The sequence below is a fragment of the Temnothorax longispinosus genome, chromosome 3, assembly GCF_030848805.1.
Source record: "Temnothorax longispinosus isolate EJ_2023e chromosome 3, Tlon_JGU_v1, whole genome shotgun sequence".
NCBI lineage: Eukaryota > Metazoa > Arthropoda > Insecta > Hymenoptera > Formicidae > Temnothorax > Temnothorax longispinosus.
Genome location: NC_092360.1, coordinates 13341918 through 13359663, shown reverse-complemented (window position 1 = coordinate 13359663; position 17746 = coordinate 13341918). Strand labels below are relative to the sequence as shown.

The following is a 17746-nucleotide window of genomic DNA, read 5'->3' as shown; positions in this document are numbered from 1 at the left end:
GAGAAAACTAAGTAGAAGCACGAAAATAAGCGATTTTGTGAACAATTTTTTTAGAGGTAATAAAATAATCGCATCATTTCAACTTTTGGCATACTTTAATTATAGGTGTCAAGCACTAAAAAAAATTTTTTTTACAAAAGAAAATGGCGGCATTACAGGCTTCACAATTTGGCGTCTTTTGCGCGAGGTGGAAAAAAGGCTGCCATCGTCACGTTTTTGATGTAGCGGGTCTAAAACAAAAAATGCAAAAAAAATTTTTCGATTACTTATGAGTTTAGGCGAAGATATACCTATAAGATTATTAAAAAGTGCAAAATTAAAAATTTGGTAGGCATTTTAATCAAAAATTCAAATTTGCAAATTTGAATTTTTGATTAAAATGCCTACCAAATTTTTAATTTTGCACTTTTTTATAATCTTATAGGTATATCCTTCGCCTAAACTCATAAGTAATCAAAAAATTTTTTGATTTTTTGTTTAAGACCGCTACAAAAAACGTGACGATGGCAGCCTTTTTCCACCTCGCGCAAAAAGACGCCAAATTGTTGAAGCCTGTAACGCCGCCATTTTCTTTTGTAAAAAATTTTATTTTAGTGCTTGACACCTATAATTAAAGTATGCCAAAAGTTGAAATTGATGCGATATTTTATTACCTCTAAAAAAATTGTTCAAAAAAATCGCTTATTTTCGTACTTCTACTTAAGTTTTCTCCCCTTAAGGTAATAAGGCTCGGACCGTTATTGATTATTCTCGACATTATCTAGCGATCAGTATCAACGGCCACTTATTAACGTTATTTCACAAAGTTGTTAATTATTTTAAAATATATTAATCATGAATATAATGGATACAATTAGGAATAATATAAGAACGTACATACATTATTAAATTCTTGATGATTCTGATGATTGTTATAAGTGATGTGCCGAAGGTTACAGATTTATTAAGCATCGCTCTTATTCTAATCAGAACTACCAACAATATACATAAACTGATTATAATTGCCGTGATAATGATGCTTTTACTTGGGGTATTATTGTATTGCAATAGGGATCAATTATTACTTCAATTATTTGGAAATGAGCCAGAAGATCAACAGCAACAATAAGGGCCTGATGCAGCAGATGGACCATAGCATGCTTAGAATGCATGATACACATCCTGCAGAAACGTATTGCCTTATTTTTACTAGACAGCACTTCTAGTGATATGGTAACTTGTCGTGATCATATCTATTAAATGTTTATTCTAATTCGTTTGCTTATTTGCCTTATCCAAAGATTTAAATACGCAACGGATCGATGTGTCTGATCTGCAATGATAGGATAGTTAGTAGGAGAAACGACTGTAAACCAACCGATATCCGCGGAAAGACGCGTAACTTCCGCCGATAGAAGCCGCACTGATGCCTCTTTGGATCGGTATCTTTGGCATTACCGGGAGGACAACCGTCCGAAGCAAGATGGATGGTCCGGATGCGACTAAGAATCGACGAATGCCAGAGTCTCGACATAATAAGAGAACGACTTCCGTGGCCAGTAATGACTAATGAATTGCATCAGGGCTCGATGTCGAACGACCGTTTCACGTACACTGTCAGAATTCGAATGGATCGAAAATCTTGATTCATCTGTTGTCTGCCGCAAACGCGATACGGAAATCTTGCAAGAGCATCGACTTGATGTCCTTGCGACGGAGATCTTGTTCACGAGGCGGACGACGATCGCGAACGCGACGCGATGATAGTGATCGGAGGCGAGCTCACCTGGTGAGCAGGAAGGTCACCCTCGAAGATAGCAGTTGACCGCTCTTAGCGACTCGGAGTATGGAGTCGTGCTTCTCCCGGTTGAGCGGAGGGGCACGTGTTAAAGAACGTCTCGGGTTCCTTGACAATCACGCACTTTTAACAATGGGCGGCAATGCCGCGCATGAATCGGTGGACAAACCACGCACACAGAATATTTGCCGTTTTGCGGAAATCACTTGATTTGGAGACGTGCGAAACGAGTCTGCCACGACGCCGTTCTCTTCCGCCAGGAGTTCTCGAGAGACGGAAACGGGGGAAAGATCCGGAACGCGGCGCTCTCTGATTGATCTGATGATTGACGGCGTTGCGCGAGGGGCGCAGTTATCGCGAACAAAGACACTGCGCGTGTCCGGAATTGCGCCGTGCTCCGATTCTCGACAACGCCAACGCCGGCATGCTTGCACTTGTGCGTGGGGCGGCATCGACGCGTGATCAACCACGCGGGGCGGCGTGATCGACAACCCCGGATCGAATACGTGCCACGAGACTGACGGCAGGCACGTAAGGGTCAGCCTCGCGGCCCGATGCTTACATCGAGATTGCTATGTTCGATCCTTAACAACCATTAACATTGAATATATTATAGTTGAATAAAATATTTAAAATCCGATTAATGTTTAAAATTTCTTTACACGAAGGGATATTAAAAATATAATTGACAAACTTATGTTTCCAAATTATTTATAATAATAATTATATACATTTAATTTAAGTTTTACATGCATTTATATATTAAATTTAATAGCTTTTATACTTTAAATAATTAAATATTAACATTTTACGTAAAAATGTTTAGAGAAATCTGTAGGTATTGTTTTATTTAAAATATTTTTTGATAATTTTCAGCTGCAAGTTCAAAAAAAAATAACGAAAATGTCTTAAACAAGAAGAAGCACGAGAACTGCGCTTGTTTGTATATTTTTATGCGTTTAAGTTTAGGTAAAGGTAAAGGTAACCAAACGGCCGGCCCCGAGAACTCTTGTTTCCGTTGCAAAAGAAAACAAAAAAAAATAGAGAACAAAACATTCACAAAGCAAACGAAAACTACAAATGTCCAAATACATCCAACGGAGTACGTCAGCCAAGAGAATGAGGAGACAAACTCCTTCGATACCGGCTGATTATTAGGGCCGATAGATTATAACGGTACGGTTACGAATTATCGATTACGAATTATTACGTTAACGAAAGCGCGTTAATTATACACTGAAAAAAAATACTTAGATCCAAGAAAATATTTTTTCACATAGTACCAATGGCTTACTTATTTACTTAATATAATCACATATTTATTTAGAATTAGATATTTTTACTTAATTTAAATAAATTATTATTTTTACTTAATTTATGTATATTATTTTTACTTAATTTAAGTAAAGATATCTAATTCTAAATAAATATGTGATTATATTAAGTAAATAAGCCATTGGTACTATGTGAAAAAATATTTTTTTGGATCTAAATATTTTTTTTCAGTGTATAAGAAAAAGATAAATAATCACGTTTATTAAGAAAATATTAATTAAATTTAAATTTAACTTAATTTTGCATTTAATTTCTCGACAATGCGCGTAATTAACTTTTTCGATTAAGAAATGTATCAAAATTATAAAAAGCAAGAAAGAGTTCTATCAAAGAATGCAAAGAATATATTAACCGCGTTTTAATCGAAATCGTCGAGATTATATCTCGATCGCGAATATCTGAATTTAAATAGCATAATGTACACGAAACAACCGAAATTAAAAAATCAATCGATGAATAAATCGATGAATAAATCAATAAATAAATCAATGATGGAAAAAAATAGTACAATCCGAATCGCGAACCGCGAACCACGAACCGAACCGCGAAATAAATCACGAACATTATTTGATTTCACCTCAAATATCAAGAGATATACAGAATGAATGACGTGAGATCCAAAAGGGACAATAATTTCCGAAGCAATATATTCACGAAATTAAGTATCACAATCAATATAATTAATTTATCATATTCTTGCGCATGACATTTGGCTTTATAAATTTTCACATATTTCATGTATATTCATATAAATATCTCGTTTTTTTTTTATTGCAAAGTGTTATTAAAAATATGAAAATTAATATGAAAATTATCAACTTTAAAATATTTTTATATAAAAATGTATTCTGTCCCGCGACAAAGTATTCACTGGATCTCACGTCATTTTTATTTGTTTTATTTATTGATACAAAGCCAATAATAATACTAGATGGATAGACTATAAAAGATTAGGATAAAATCGGCGTGTTATATATAACATGTATATATATATAACTTGTATCCAAAAAATATTATTTTATTTCTTGTAAAATTTTATTTTAATTCTTTTTCTCTTTCTGTGTCTATTTCTTAATAATTAATTTTAAGACAAATATAAAAGTGTAATTAATTTAATAAATTTATTTAATTGATATTAATATCAAGAATAATGATAACTAATATAAAATACGTATTTAAACAATTTCAATAAATTGCCTATTTTCAGGCGACTGGTATACTTGATGGTATACGATTAATGTTCTATGCAATAAAAACATTAGACACATCAAAGAGGGTTCCAGGATTAATTATTTTATAGCCTAGTCTGATTTAGTCTATCCATTTTAGGGCAACGGACCTGTGACAAGTCGCATTTATCTGCATTATATATATTACGTGAAAATAATACATAAATATACAATCTAATATATTCAGATTCGTTACCCCATTATAAAAAATTCATTATTACTCACCGACCAGATGCGCAATGGGCGGAGTTAGTCAGCCACGTAGCTCCGATGATTCTGTAACACAAAAATGAAAGATTCAAATTAAATAGACGCTCAAAATGACCAATGTTTCAAAAAATAAGTTTTACACACGTCTAATTCGTCTTTTAATTAGATTTACTAATATAATTTACTTATTTCCCGGGAAAAAGCTTTACAAAAAAAACCTTTATGAGAATAAACTTTTATAAAATTTTAGACAAAATTTCGGTTTCTCAAATTATTTCTTACTTATCGGAGATAAATAGGCCCGAATAAATGGAAAAAAACTATTAATTTTAAAAATAAGAAATAATAACACTTACCCCAAGGTTGCTCCGCTGGGGCCCGATGCCTTTGCCAGGCCTCCTCCTCCTCCCAGAACGTTTGGGTGGTCAGGCCTTATCCTCCTTCCGCACAGGACACTCACGGAACCGCTGTCAAATATTTCGCGATCGAGTACGAAGTAACTGTAATAATACGATCGCGACCAATTATTAATTAATTATTAGTTAATTATTTAGTATTAAGTTTAAAGATTTCACCGTATAAAATATTAGGCTTTACAATTGCTGCGACTTTTAGTTTTTGACTTTTTATTTATATATTCGCGATTAGATTTACCGCGATTAGATTTTTTATTAGATATGGACGGTATGCATATGAATTTCATGAAAGTAAGTTCGCGAGTTTTTAATATTTTGCGGTACGTTTTGCGTGTTTCACTACAACCATACTTAACACTTTTTAAATACCGTTACAATGTTTAAAATTTGATTTTTTACATACACCTATCTCTCTCGATATTGCGATTTCTATAAATGATACGCCCAAAGAAATTGTTAAGGTTTGCAAAGATATTGAGGCCAAAGCAATTTTCGTAGAAATATTGCAGGAACAAGCTATAAAACTCGTCTAGAATTGCAAATCAGAATCTGATGAGATATATAGTAAACGAAAAGCTGCGCGCACAGCGCAGAAAATCAACCAGACGATATACCAGGACGAGTTCCAGGAGCGTCGCGAAAGGAGAGCTGCGAGACGTAAGACACAGCAACAGCAGACGTCAGCAGCCACAGATAGCCCCGTCGCCGAGGTATCCCTGACTCCGCGGCTGACGGGGAGTATGCAGCCGTCAGTTGGAGCAGCCCCGTGCGCAACATCCTCCATGGAGCGGTTCGTAAGAGACGCGATCCACCGCGGGACCATACCGGTCGTGTGCGTGATGCGGATCGACGACAGGAGGCCCGAGGGGAGCGGCGAAGCGGCAGAGAACGACGCTCAACCGAGCGAAAAAGACGCGGCGACGAAACGAGAATAAAACCTAATAATACTTCATAATGAAACATGATTAAATATACTCATATTTTGTTCCTAATAATCAGACTCAAGTTCCTTCCTCCTATCCCCACCGAGACACGTAGACGTAAACGGATGGACCTACGTAACTAAGGAGAGGTCTAAAAACACGACCGAGCAATCCGCAAGTCGATTCGACCACCAGGTCCATAATACACGAGCCGAGGGTCATCCTCAGGAAGTCTGTGTATGAATGCATTGAGTAGGGAAGCTCACTGAGGGGTCCGCGAGATAATTCGACCACCGGGTCGTGATAACGCGAACCAAGAGTAATGCGCAGGAAAGCAGGAAGTCGTGATAGTAACTCGTTGAGTGATGAGATACAGTATGCTGCTTTAAAACAAACTGAGACGCAGTGTGAAGTTTTTGTCAACTCAGTCAACTCAGTCAACTCTTTGTCTGAATCAATTCTTTTACTTTAACGGTCGGAACTATTTGTTTAACTCATAGAGAAACTCTAAAACTGTCAACAATTAGTGAGTTTCCACGCCAGCTTCATACACACGAGATCAAATGGGTTTTGTAATTATAAATTATTTTCTACGAAGTTTAATCGTCAGAACTATTGACAGAATGGTGTCTAGACTGGAGAACTCTATGGAATCTTACTCCTCCGTGATCATGTATTCAAAATACGATGAGATTGTGACAGAAATATTACTCCAATATTACAAGCTAAACCAATAAGAAATGAACTTCTAATTTTATCTGCTTCAGAAATAATTTTACACTAAATCACAGAGGTACGAGGCGCGGACGCGGTAGAGCCGCGTTCACAATGTGCGGCGCGGCACGACAAGATGGCCGCGAGCGAGGTCGATATCAGGATCGAACTCCCGGCGTTGATTTTCTGAGAAATGATCGACAACTCTCACGCTCGGTGATCGCGACGCTCGAGATACGAGGCACTCGCGAAAACCGGATTCGCGTCGTGGGACGGTTTCGCCGTCGACACGGGTCTTTCACTAAGGATCACGCTACCGCACGCGGTGATCACGTGATCCGTCTGTGTGCGTCGTCCCGTCGTATTACGGGCGACGAAAACTCGGGAAAAGAGATGTTTCGCGCGACGATCAATCGAGCGGGTGTAGACGAAACTTGGGCGCACGATGCAACCCTTTGCACGGATGCACTGAGCGCATTCAACTTTCCGGAATTCGCGCGCGGACCAATCGACCGGGTACGCGCGCGACGAAAACCGGCTCACTCTCCGTTCACGTGAACGGAAAAGCTATCTGAGATGTTTCACGCGGCGACCACTCGAACGGGTGCAGCTCGCGATGAAACTATTACGGACTTCGCGCACGTACTTTCGACACTCCCGATAATATACGTGCCACGAACGGCCGGCTCGACTTTCTCCTTAGCACGATAGAAACGGAAGAGAGCGCGGTCCGCGGATCGCGATCGATCATCCCTCGTCCCGATAGGAAACCCTCGGCGGGAGTTGTTGGGTGCGTTCGGGGAGCTCGCTATTAGCGCTATTCGGCACTATCGGTGTTCGGGGAGCACGCTACCAATCCAACCAACGCCATTGTGACGTCACTGTCGGTAGCGTTTTGACGTCATAATTCGCGCTACCGACGCTCTTGCCAGAGAGGTAGTGCACGAATAGCGTTAAGCGTTGATAGCGTTGGTGGTGTCTCTCCGAACGCATGGTGACCGCATGTATGTATAGGGTGCATTCGGGGAGCACGCTATTAGCACAATTATCGTCCAAAACTGTTCGAGGAGACGCTTTGTGGCGCTGTGATATACGATGATGACGTCACTGTAAAAGGCAGCGTGACGTCATCACTAGCGCTATTTTCGCTATTTATTTTCGAGGTGAGGCACGAAATACTATTGGCGCTTAAGCTGCGTTCGGGCAGCTTGCTATCGCTGTCGCGCTATTGGCTCTTCGAACGAAGTTCATAGCGTTTGCGTTTATAGCGTTAATAGCGTCTCCCCGAATGCACCCATACAATACATACGAATCAGGTTAGGATTGAAGTGCAGTTTTTACCGAATCACACTTTATTTCTGCTCTGTTACGTATACTTTGCATGAAAATCATACATTAATACAATATAAATAATTGTGAACATAAATGCCATTCTGCTAACCGTTGATTTATATTTTTTACTGTTTGCAGCTAACTCGAGAATATTGTTTACTGAAAAAATCTTCAGCGGTTTTGCTGGTCGAATTTTTCCGGCAAAATATTAACTAGCGTCGTTTCGTGTTCTACTCTTTGCCGAGTCACATTCCTGTATGTTCGAGCGTTAATATTTCTGCTTCCTGTATACTTGTAAGTTTTGTATATGCGACATTTACTACGTTTACGCGAGCGCTACTTTTGTTGTAACTTATGATAATTTACTCGTTTACGCGGAGTAAATTATCGTAAGTTACTACAAAATCCCGTTTACGCGAAGAAAAATCCCGTTTACGCGAAGGAATTATCGTAAGTTACTACAGAAATAACGCTCGCGTAAACGTAGTAATAGTTTTATCATAAACATAATATAAATGCGACATTTCGTTATTCTTAACATGGATTTTTGGTCTATTTGCAGTTGTGTTTGTAAGTCATTGAATTACGTTTTCTTATTTAAAATTAGTAATAACCGAACCTAAGAAAATGGAAGAAGAAGAAGTAATTGTCGCAGCAGCAGTGCTGGTACTGCGTAATTTAATTTATTCATCTGAAAGTGATGACGAAGAAGAAGTACAAGTAATAAGGAATCCAAGAAAAAATGTTGCTAGAATTGAAAATTATGTTGAACAAATAATACCAGCATTAACAAGAGAGCAATTTAAAGCTCACTTCAGGTATAATTTACTAATTTTTTTTATACGGAGTTATTTTATGTGTGCATGCGTGTGTGTATGTATTTGTGCGTGCGTGCGTGCGTCGTGCGTGTGTGTGTGTGTAACATATATACAAGTCATATTTTGTAATTATTTGTAGTTATGCACTGTTAAATTCATAGGGTTAAATTAAACTCAAATTTGAGTAATTTTTAACTATTCCATAGGTCGCCACTGCTCCTACTCAATATTTAGTTAATTTAACTAAAACAATGTTAATTTGACTAAACCAATGGAGTTAAAATAATCCTATTTTGTTTCAAACTAATAAATTTTGACGCACATGGTAGTTAAAAATAACAAAATAAATCTAACTCATGGTATTGGTTTAAATTTCATCCTCTAACCTTTAACAGTGTGTAATTTTTAATAATGTTACTAAAATAGAAATATTGTATTTATGTATATGCATAATGTGTGATTTCAGGATGGTTCCTGAAACCTGTGCTTATGTTCTATCTTGTATAGAGCACAAACTACAAAGGACAACATTTGGAACACCAATGATCTCTCCACGCACACAGTTCCTTTTGGCATTATGGCGACTCTCTACTCCAGATTCGTTTAGGTAAGTGTTCATATATTGCAATGATAGTGTTCAATAAAATAATTTTAACACTTTTATTTTCATACTGTATGAAGGATTTCATTCTTTATGTATAAATGTCATTGGTGCATAGAAAGCTATTTTTGTCGCAAATGTAACCCTTGTTAAGTTTGCTATGTAATTTTTTACATGCGTTTTTTTATGTTTAGGTCTATTTGTGAACGTTTTAATGTTGGTAGAAGTACTGCACTGTACATAACAAGAAGAGTTGTTAAGGCACTTGTTGACCTTGCACCCGTTATAATTAAATGGCCTATGGGAGAACGAGTACATGAAGTGTGGGAGGGATTTCGAAACACGAGTAGTTTTTCAAAAATAATTGGTGTTATCGATGGAAGCCATATTACCATTCCAGCTCCGAAAAAAAATCCTCATTGTTACATAAATCGAAAAGGTCGTCACTCTATTCAAATTCAGGTATGTTTAGTGTTTTATTCCAATTGTTTGTTATCAAATTTTATGTAATTATATATTTTTTATGTGAATGGCTAAATGTTAACGAAACGTCGGCATAATACTGCTCCAAGATGTGGCCTTTCATACTTACGATATCAAGGAATTGCGAAAATTTAAACTAAAATTTCTTTTTTTTTACTGTGTAGGCTATTTGTGACCATAAGTGTCTATTTACTCACTGTTATATTGGACATGTCGGATCTGTCCATGATCAGCGTGTGTTTCGCCAGTCTGAAGTTCAACATTACTTGGGAGATGAAACGAGATTTCCTCAAGATAGCCATTTAGTCGGCGATCAAGCATTTAAGCTGCATGAAAATTTACTTGTACCGTATCGAGACAATGGTCACCTAACCGAAAGACAACGAAATTACAACTGTTGTCAATCTTCAGCAAGAATTGCTATAGAGAGAGCATTTGGGATATTGAAAGGAAGATTCCGATGTCTTTTAACCACATTTGCAATGGATCGAGTTGATCTAATCCCTATGCACATTCTTGCGTGTTGCATATTACACAATATTTGTCTGATGAGAAGTGATGAATTAGATATTGAAATAAATGTGGACGAAGGCAAAGAAGCAAATGTAGCGGATGAAAATGTTCCTCTTCCTGGAGCAGCTGTTGCCAAAAGAAATCGTATATGCCAAACGTTAAGAATGAGACATGTATAAGTACTTATATACAGGGTGCCCCTGAATTCTTGGTACTTTTTTCATATTTAGATAGAGCGAGCCAAACTGAGTCGAAAAGTCATGTACCATTTTGCAATTTTCGCAATAGTTGACGAGTTATTAATGATTAAAAATCGCCGTATTAGCCCGCCCTCCGCCAAATCCAAGCGCGCGGCGAGATGCGGCCGCCCCGCGGTCGGCGCGCGGGCAGTTGTTTACTACGAGCGGCGCGTAACGCCGGGCCCCTGTCCTAAGCGATGATAGTTTCTCTCCTTTTTTTAAATAGAAATAAAATTTCTAACAACATAGAACATTTTTTTGTGCGTACGTATGTACATACGTGTGTACATGCATACAGAAAATATCAATTGTGCTGCTTAAAAAAGCGATTACTCAATTTACTTTTTTTTTTTTTTAGTAAGTAACGGTTGTCTTTAAGAAAGAATATTTTCTTGATAATAGTCTTAAAATGTACAAATTTTAGAAGAGTCTTTATCATGTGCTATGTACTCGAAAGAAGAATTTATATTCTTCAAAGAACATAATAAAATTTTATCAAAGAAAAGTCAAAATAATAAATAAAGTAATATGAGGACCCTCGAGATTAAAATAGGAGAAGGCTATGACGGTCAGACGCAGATCACAGTGCGTAATATCAGAAATAAGTGATTTATTCGTCGTTTTGATACATTACATCGATCCGTACGTTTCGGCTCAGTTTTGAGCCATCTTCAGCGGTAGTTACAGAAATTAAGTTACACGTTCTCCGTACCGTATGGTGAGTTTACTGATTCAAAGTATCAGAAACATAGACCAATTGATCCATATCTGTAAATTGTTCAATTAATGTTGAGATATTAAAAGATCCTTAGGAAACTCACCATTCGGTCTGAAAAACGTGGAATACAGAGCCATGTATACATAATAAATACTCTCTGCGAGAAGTTTTGACGATCTATCGACACGACACATGCACAGCAATGATATGAAAGGTCTTGCAAGAAGAGGCATGTCGTAGGTCAACACACCGGCGAGGATTATAACAAAGCACGATTTGACACCGTCTCAAAATGACACGGATTTTTTGCATCATGCATATGTCACGGTTTTGAGCAAATTGTAATCCATGCTCATGAACTTTGGTCGTTGGCAAATCGGGGTTTTACTATTGGTACATGCAATATTGTGACGGTGTCAAATCGTGCTTGTTATAATCCTCGCCGGTGTGTTGATCTACGACATGCTTCTTCTTGCAAGACCTTTCATATTATTGTGTGTCGTGTCGACAAGATCGTCAAGTCTTCTCGCAGAGAATAGATATTCATTATGTACGCATGGCTCTGTATTCCATGTTTTTCAGACCGAATGGTGAAGTTTCCTAAGGGATCTTCTTAATATCTCAACATTAATTGAACAAATTTACAGATATGGATCAATTGGTCTATGTTTCTGATACTTTGAATCAGTAAACTCACCATACGGTACGGAGATCGTGTAACTTAACTTCTGTAACTACTGCTGAAGATGGCTCAAAGCTGAGCCGAAACGTACGGATCGATGTAATGTATCAAAACGACGAATAAATCAGTTATTTCTGATATTACGCACTGTGATCTGCGTCTGACCCTCATAGCCTTGACTTCTCCTATCAAAATAATTAGCAAATTAAATTTTTTGTTTTAATTTTATATTCTTAACTGAAGAACTGAATAATTAGAATGTAGAATATTATTTATTTTAAGTAATATTATCAAGAAAACATTTTTTGTAAAGATCATCGTTATACTAAAAGAAGAGAAAACTGAGTAATTGGTTTTCTTAGCACTAGAATGATATTTTTTTACTCGTGCGTATACGGCACGCCATTTTACTATTTAATATCATCATAAAAATTCTATCAAATTAAATCGATACTTAAAGAAAAGAAATTATATTATGTCTAGACATACTTATAATTTATCGAATTATTATTAAGCTATAATTGAAAATGCAGAATTACAATTATGTCTAGACAAAATATTAATTCTGAATTATTTTACGTTATGACATAAAAAAATTTTCGGGAATTAAATTATGTACATAATTGTAATTCCGAATTTACTTATGTACGCAATTTTAATACTTGAATTTCTATTATGTACACACAATCGTAATTCTGGAATTACTTTTTTTCTTTGGTAAGTAACGGGTTCTTTAAGAAAGAATATTTTCTGATAATAATCTTAAAATGTATTCATCACAAATTTTAGAAAAAGTCTTTATCATGTACTGGAAAAAGAATTTATACTCTTCAAAAAACATTATACTATTTTATCAAAGAAAAGTCAAAATAATAAGCAAATCAAATTTTTGTTTTAATTTTATATTTTTAATTGAATAGTTTAAACAATTAGAATTAGAATATTATTTGTTTTAAGTAAAGAGAGTGATAGTGTATTTCAAGATTATTATAAAAATGAAATATTCTTTGCGAAGATGACCGTTAAAAGAAGGGAAATGGAGTAATTGGTTTTCTTAGCACTAGAATGATATTTTTTGCGTGTGAATTGTGCATGAATAGCAATCGCGATATAAGATCGCGAGCCAAAAAATAATTTTTTTTTCTGTGGCAAGAAAATGATAGAGCGCTATCATTTCCACACCACCTGCGGTAGATAGCATGGCGCATTTTTTTAAGTGGTATCCCAGTAGGTCTAATCCACTTTGCATTAAATATTTTCATATTTTAATGTAAGAACTGTTCGAAGTGCCTTCCTCCTTCTCGTATACAGAGTTCGGCCCTTCGAATGATATTGCGCGTCGAGCGGTGCGCCATTTCCGGCGTGATGGTACCGAAAGCTGCGAGAATTTCTTCTCGTACCTCAGCTTCTGTACCACCACGCCTGTGCTCGACTAAATCTTTGATGTAACCCCAAACGAAATAGTCGAGCACGTTAAGATCCGGCGACCGCGCCGGCCAAATTATTGGTCCACCTCGACCCATCCATCTACCCGGATATCGCGCGTCTAAAACATTTCGCGCCTGTCGCGAAAAATGCGCGGGAGCCCCGTCGTGCTGGAAAATGAGCTCTTCCCGTTCACGAAGGGGAACGTCTTCGAGAAGACCGGGCAACTCATGTTCCAGAAACCGCGCGTAAACTTCCCCGGTTAAACGTGGCGGGAGAATGTAGGGACCGATCTGAAAATCATAGAAAGAGTGTAATTTGAAAAAACTGTGAGGGATACAAAGACGGACTTTTTTAACTCATAAACTTACTACTTACAATTCGGTTCGCTTTTATTCCTGCCCAAACATTTATCGACCAGCGATATTGGAACGCGCCTTGGCGAATGGCGTGCGGATTTTCACCTCTCCATAATAAAAATTATGGGAGTTAAACACTCCATTTGGTGTGAAGGTCGCTTCGTCCGTCCACAGGATGCGGTCGGGGAAAAGAGCGTTCCGCCGACACTGTGCGAGGAACCCTGTGGTGTATTTCGCCGATAATTAATATTTGTTAAAAGCAGCGTAAACATTAAAGAAAGATGATAAAAGTACCTTCACAATAATAGATGCGCTGCTCTGCATCTCTTGCAAGAAGTTGCTGCACCCGTTGATAATGATACGGTGGCACCGTATCATTATCAACGGGTGCAGCAACTTCTTGCAAGAGATGCAGAGCAGCGCATCTATTATTGTGAAGGTACTTTTATCATCTTTCTTTAATGTTTACGCTGCTTTTAACAAATATTAATTATCGGCGAAATACACCACAGGGTTCCTCGCACAGTGTCGGCGGAACGCTCTTTTCCCCGACCGCATCCTGTGGACGGACGAAGCGACCTTCACACCAAATGGAGTGTTTAACTCCCATAATTTTTTATTATGGAGAGGTGAAAATCCGCACGCCATTCGCCAAGGCGCGTTCCAATATCGCTGGTCGATAAATGTTTGGGCAGGAATAAAAGCGAACCGAATTGTAAGTAGTAAGTTTATGAGTTAAAAAAGTCCGTCTTTGTATCCCTCACAGTTTTTTCAAATTACACTCTTTCTATGATTTTCAGATCGGTCCCTACATTCTCCCGCCACGTTTAACCGGGGAAGTTTACGCGCGGTTTTCTGGAACATGAGTTGCCCGGTCTTCTCGAAGACGTTCCCCTTCGTGAACGGGAAGAGCTCATTTTCCAGCACGACGGGGCTCCCGCGCATTTTTCGCGACAGGCGCGAAATGTTTTAGACGCGCGATATCCGGGTAGATGGATGGGTCGAGGTGGACCAATAATTTGGCCGGCGCGGTCGCCGGATCTTAACGTGCTCGACTATTTCGTTTGGGGTTACATCAAAGATTTAGTCGAGCACAGGCGTGGTGGTACAGAAGCTGAGGTACGAGAAGAAATTCTCGCAGCTTTCGGTACCATCACGCCGGAAATGGCGCACCGCTCCGACGCGCAATATCATTCGAAGGGCCGAACTCTGTATACGAGAAGGAGGAAGGCACTTCGAACAGTTCTTACATTAAAATATGAAAATATTTTAATGCAAAGTGGATTAGACCTACTGGGGATACCACTTAAAAAAAATGCGCCATGCTATCTACCGCAAGGTGGTGTGGAAATGATAGCGCTCTATCATTTTCTTGCCACAGAAAAAAAAAATTATTTTTTGGCTCGCGATCTTATATCGCGATTGCTATTCATGCACAATTCACACGCAAAAAATATCATTCTAGTGCTAAGAAACCAATTACTCCATTTCCCTTCTTTTAACGGTCATCTTCGCAAAGAATATTTCATTTTTATAATAATCTTGAAATACACTCATCACTCTCTTTACTTAAAACAAATAATATTCTAAATTCTAATTGTTTAACTATTCAATTAAAAATATAAAATTAAAACAAAAATTTGATTTGCTTATTATTTTGACTTTTCTTTGATAAAATAGTATAATGTTTTTTGAAGAAGTATAAATTCTTTTTTCCAGTACATGATAAAGACTTTTTCTAAAATTTGTGATGAATACATTTTAAGATTATTATCAAGAAAATATTCTTTCTTAAAGAACCCCGTTACTTACCAAAAGAAAAAAAGTAATTCCAGAATTACGATTGTGTGTACATAATAGAAATTCAAGTATTAAAATTGCGTACATAAGTAAAATTCGGGAATTACAATTATGTACATAATTTTAATTCCCGAAAATTTTTTATGTCATAACGTAAAATAAATTCAGAATTAATATTTTGTCTAGACATAATTGTAATTCTGCATTTTCAATTATAGCTTAATAATAATTCGATAAATTATAAGTATGTCTAGACATAATAATAATTTCTTTTCTTTAAGTATCGATTTAATTTGATAGAATTTTTATGATGATATTAAATAGTAAAATGGCGTGCCGTATACGCACGAGTAAAAAATATCATTCTAGTGCTAAGAAAACCAATTACTCAGTTTCTCTTCTTTAAGTATAAACGATGATCTTTACAAAAAATGTTTTCTTGATAATATTACTTAAAATAAATAATATTCTACATTCTAATTATTCAGTTCTTCAGTTAAGAATATAAAATTAAAACAAAAATTTAATTGCTAATTATTTTGATAGGAGAAGTCAAGGCTATGAGGGTCAGACGCAGATCACAGTGCGTAATATCAGAAATAACTGATTTATTCGTCGTTTTGATACATTACATCGATCCGTACGTTTCGGCTCAGCTTTGAGCCATCTTCAGCAGTAGTTACAGAGTTAAGTTACACGATCTCCGTACCGTATGGTGAGTTTACTGATTCAAAGTATCAGAAACATAGACCAATTGATCTTATCTGTAAATTTGTTCAATTAATGTTGAGATATTAAGAAGATCCCTTAGGAAACTTCACCATTCGGTCTGAAAAACATGGAATACAGAGCCATGCGTACATAATGAATATCTATTCTCTGCTAGAGAAGACTTGACGATCTTGTCGACACGACACACAATAATATGAAAGGTCTTGCAAGAAGAAGCATGTCGTAGATCAACACACCGGCGAGGATTATAACAAAGCACGATTTGACACCGTCACAATATTGCATGTACCAATAGTAAAACCCCGATTTGCCAACGACCAAAGTTCATGAGCATGGATTACAATTTGCTCAAAACCGTGACATATGCATGATGCAAAAAAAATCCGTGTCATTTTGAGACGGTGTCAAATCGTGCTTTGTATAATCCTCGCCGGTGTGTTGACCTACGACATGCCTCTTCTTGCAAGACCTTTCATATCATTGCTGTGCATGTGTCGTGTCGATAAGATCGTCAAACTTCTCGCAGAGAGTATTTATTATGTATACATGGCTCTGTATTCCACGTTTTTCAGACCGAATGGTGAGTTTCCTAAGGGATCTTTTAATATCTCAACATTAATTGAACAAATTTACAGATATGGATCAATTGGTCTATGTTTCTGATACTTTGAATCAGTAAACTCACCATATGGTACGGAGAACGTGTAACTTAATTTCTGTAACTACCGCTAAAGATGGCTCAAAACTGAGCCGAAACGTACGGATCGATGTAATGTATCAAAACGACGAATAATCACTTATTTCTGATATTACGCACTGTGATCTGCGTCTGACCGTCATAGCCTTCTCCTATTTTAATCTCGAGGGTCCTCATATTACTTATTTATTATTTGACTTTTCTTTGATAAAATTTTATTATGTTCTTTGAAGAAATATAAATCTTCTTTCGAGTACATAGCACATGATAAAGACTCTTCTAAAATTTGTACATTTTAAGACTATTATCAAGAAAATATTCTTTCTTAAAGACAACGTTACTTACTAAAAAAAAAAAAAAAGTAAATTGAGTAATCGCTTTTTTAGCAGCACAATTGATATTTTCTGTATGCATGTACACACGTATGTACATACGTACGCACAAAAAAATGTTCTATGTTGTTAGAAAATTTTATTTCTATTTAAAAAAAAGGAGGAGAAACTATCATCGCTTAGGACAGGGGCCCGGCGTTACGCGCCGCTCGTAGTAAACAACTGCCCGCGCGCCGACCGCGGGGCGGCCGCATCTCGCCGCGCGCTTGGATTTGGCGGAGGGCGGGCTAATACGGCGATTTTTAATCATTAATAACTCGTCAACTATTGCGAAAATTGCAAAATGGTACATGACTTTTCGACTCAGTTTGGCTCGCTCTATCTAAATATGAAAAAAGTACCAAGAATTCA

General features: G+C 37.1%; 1 protein-coding gene and 1 long non-coding RNA gene across 2 annotated transcripts in view; both read left to right on the top strand.

Annotated features, from left to right (window-relative positions):
• LOC139809455 (uncharacterized) overlaps positions 1-17746 on the top strand; it is an 88180-nt gene that overhangs the window by 25459 nt on the left and 44975 nt on the right. The gene's annotated exons all lie outside the window — the stretch shown is intronic.
• Positions 7901-10535, top strand: LOC139810218 (putative nuclease HARBI1). The gene is made up of 6 exons (XM_071773600.1): positions 7901-7920; positions 8075-8230; positions 8499-8754; positions 9221-9361; positions 9550-9817; positions 10003-10535. The coding sequence occupies exons 3-6, from the start codon at positions 8564-8566 to the stop codon at positions 10528-10530; spliced, it is 1128 nt and encodes a 375-aa protein (XP_071629701.1). The 5' UTR covers positions 7901-7920; positions 8075-8230; positions 8499-8563; the 3' UTR covers positions 10531-10535.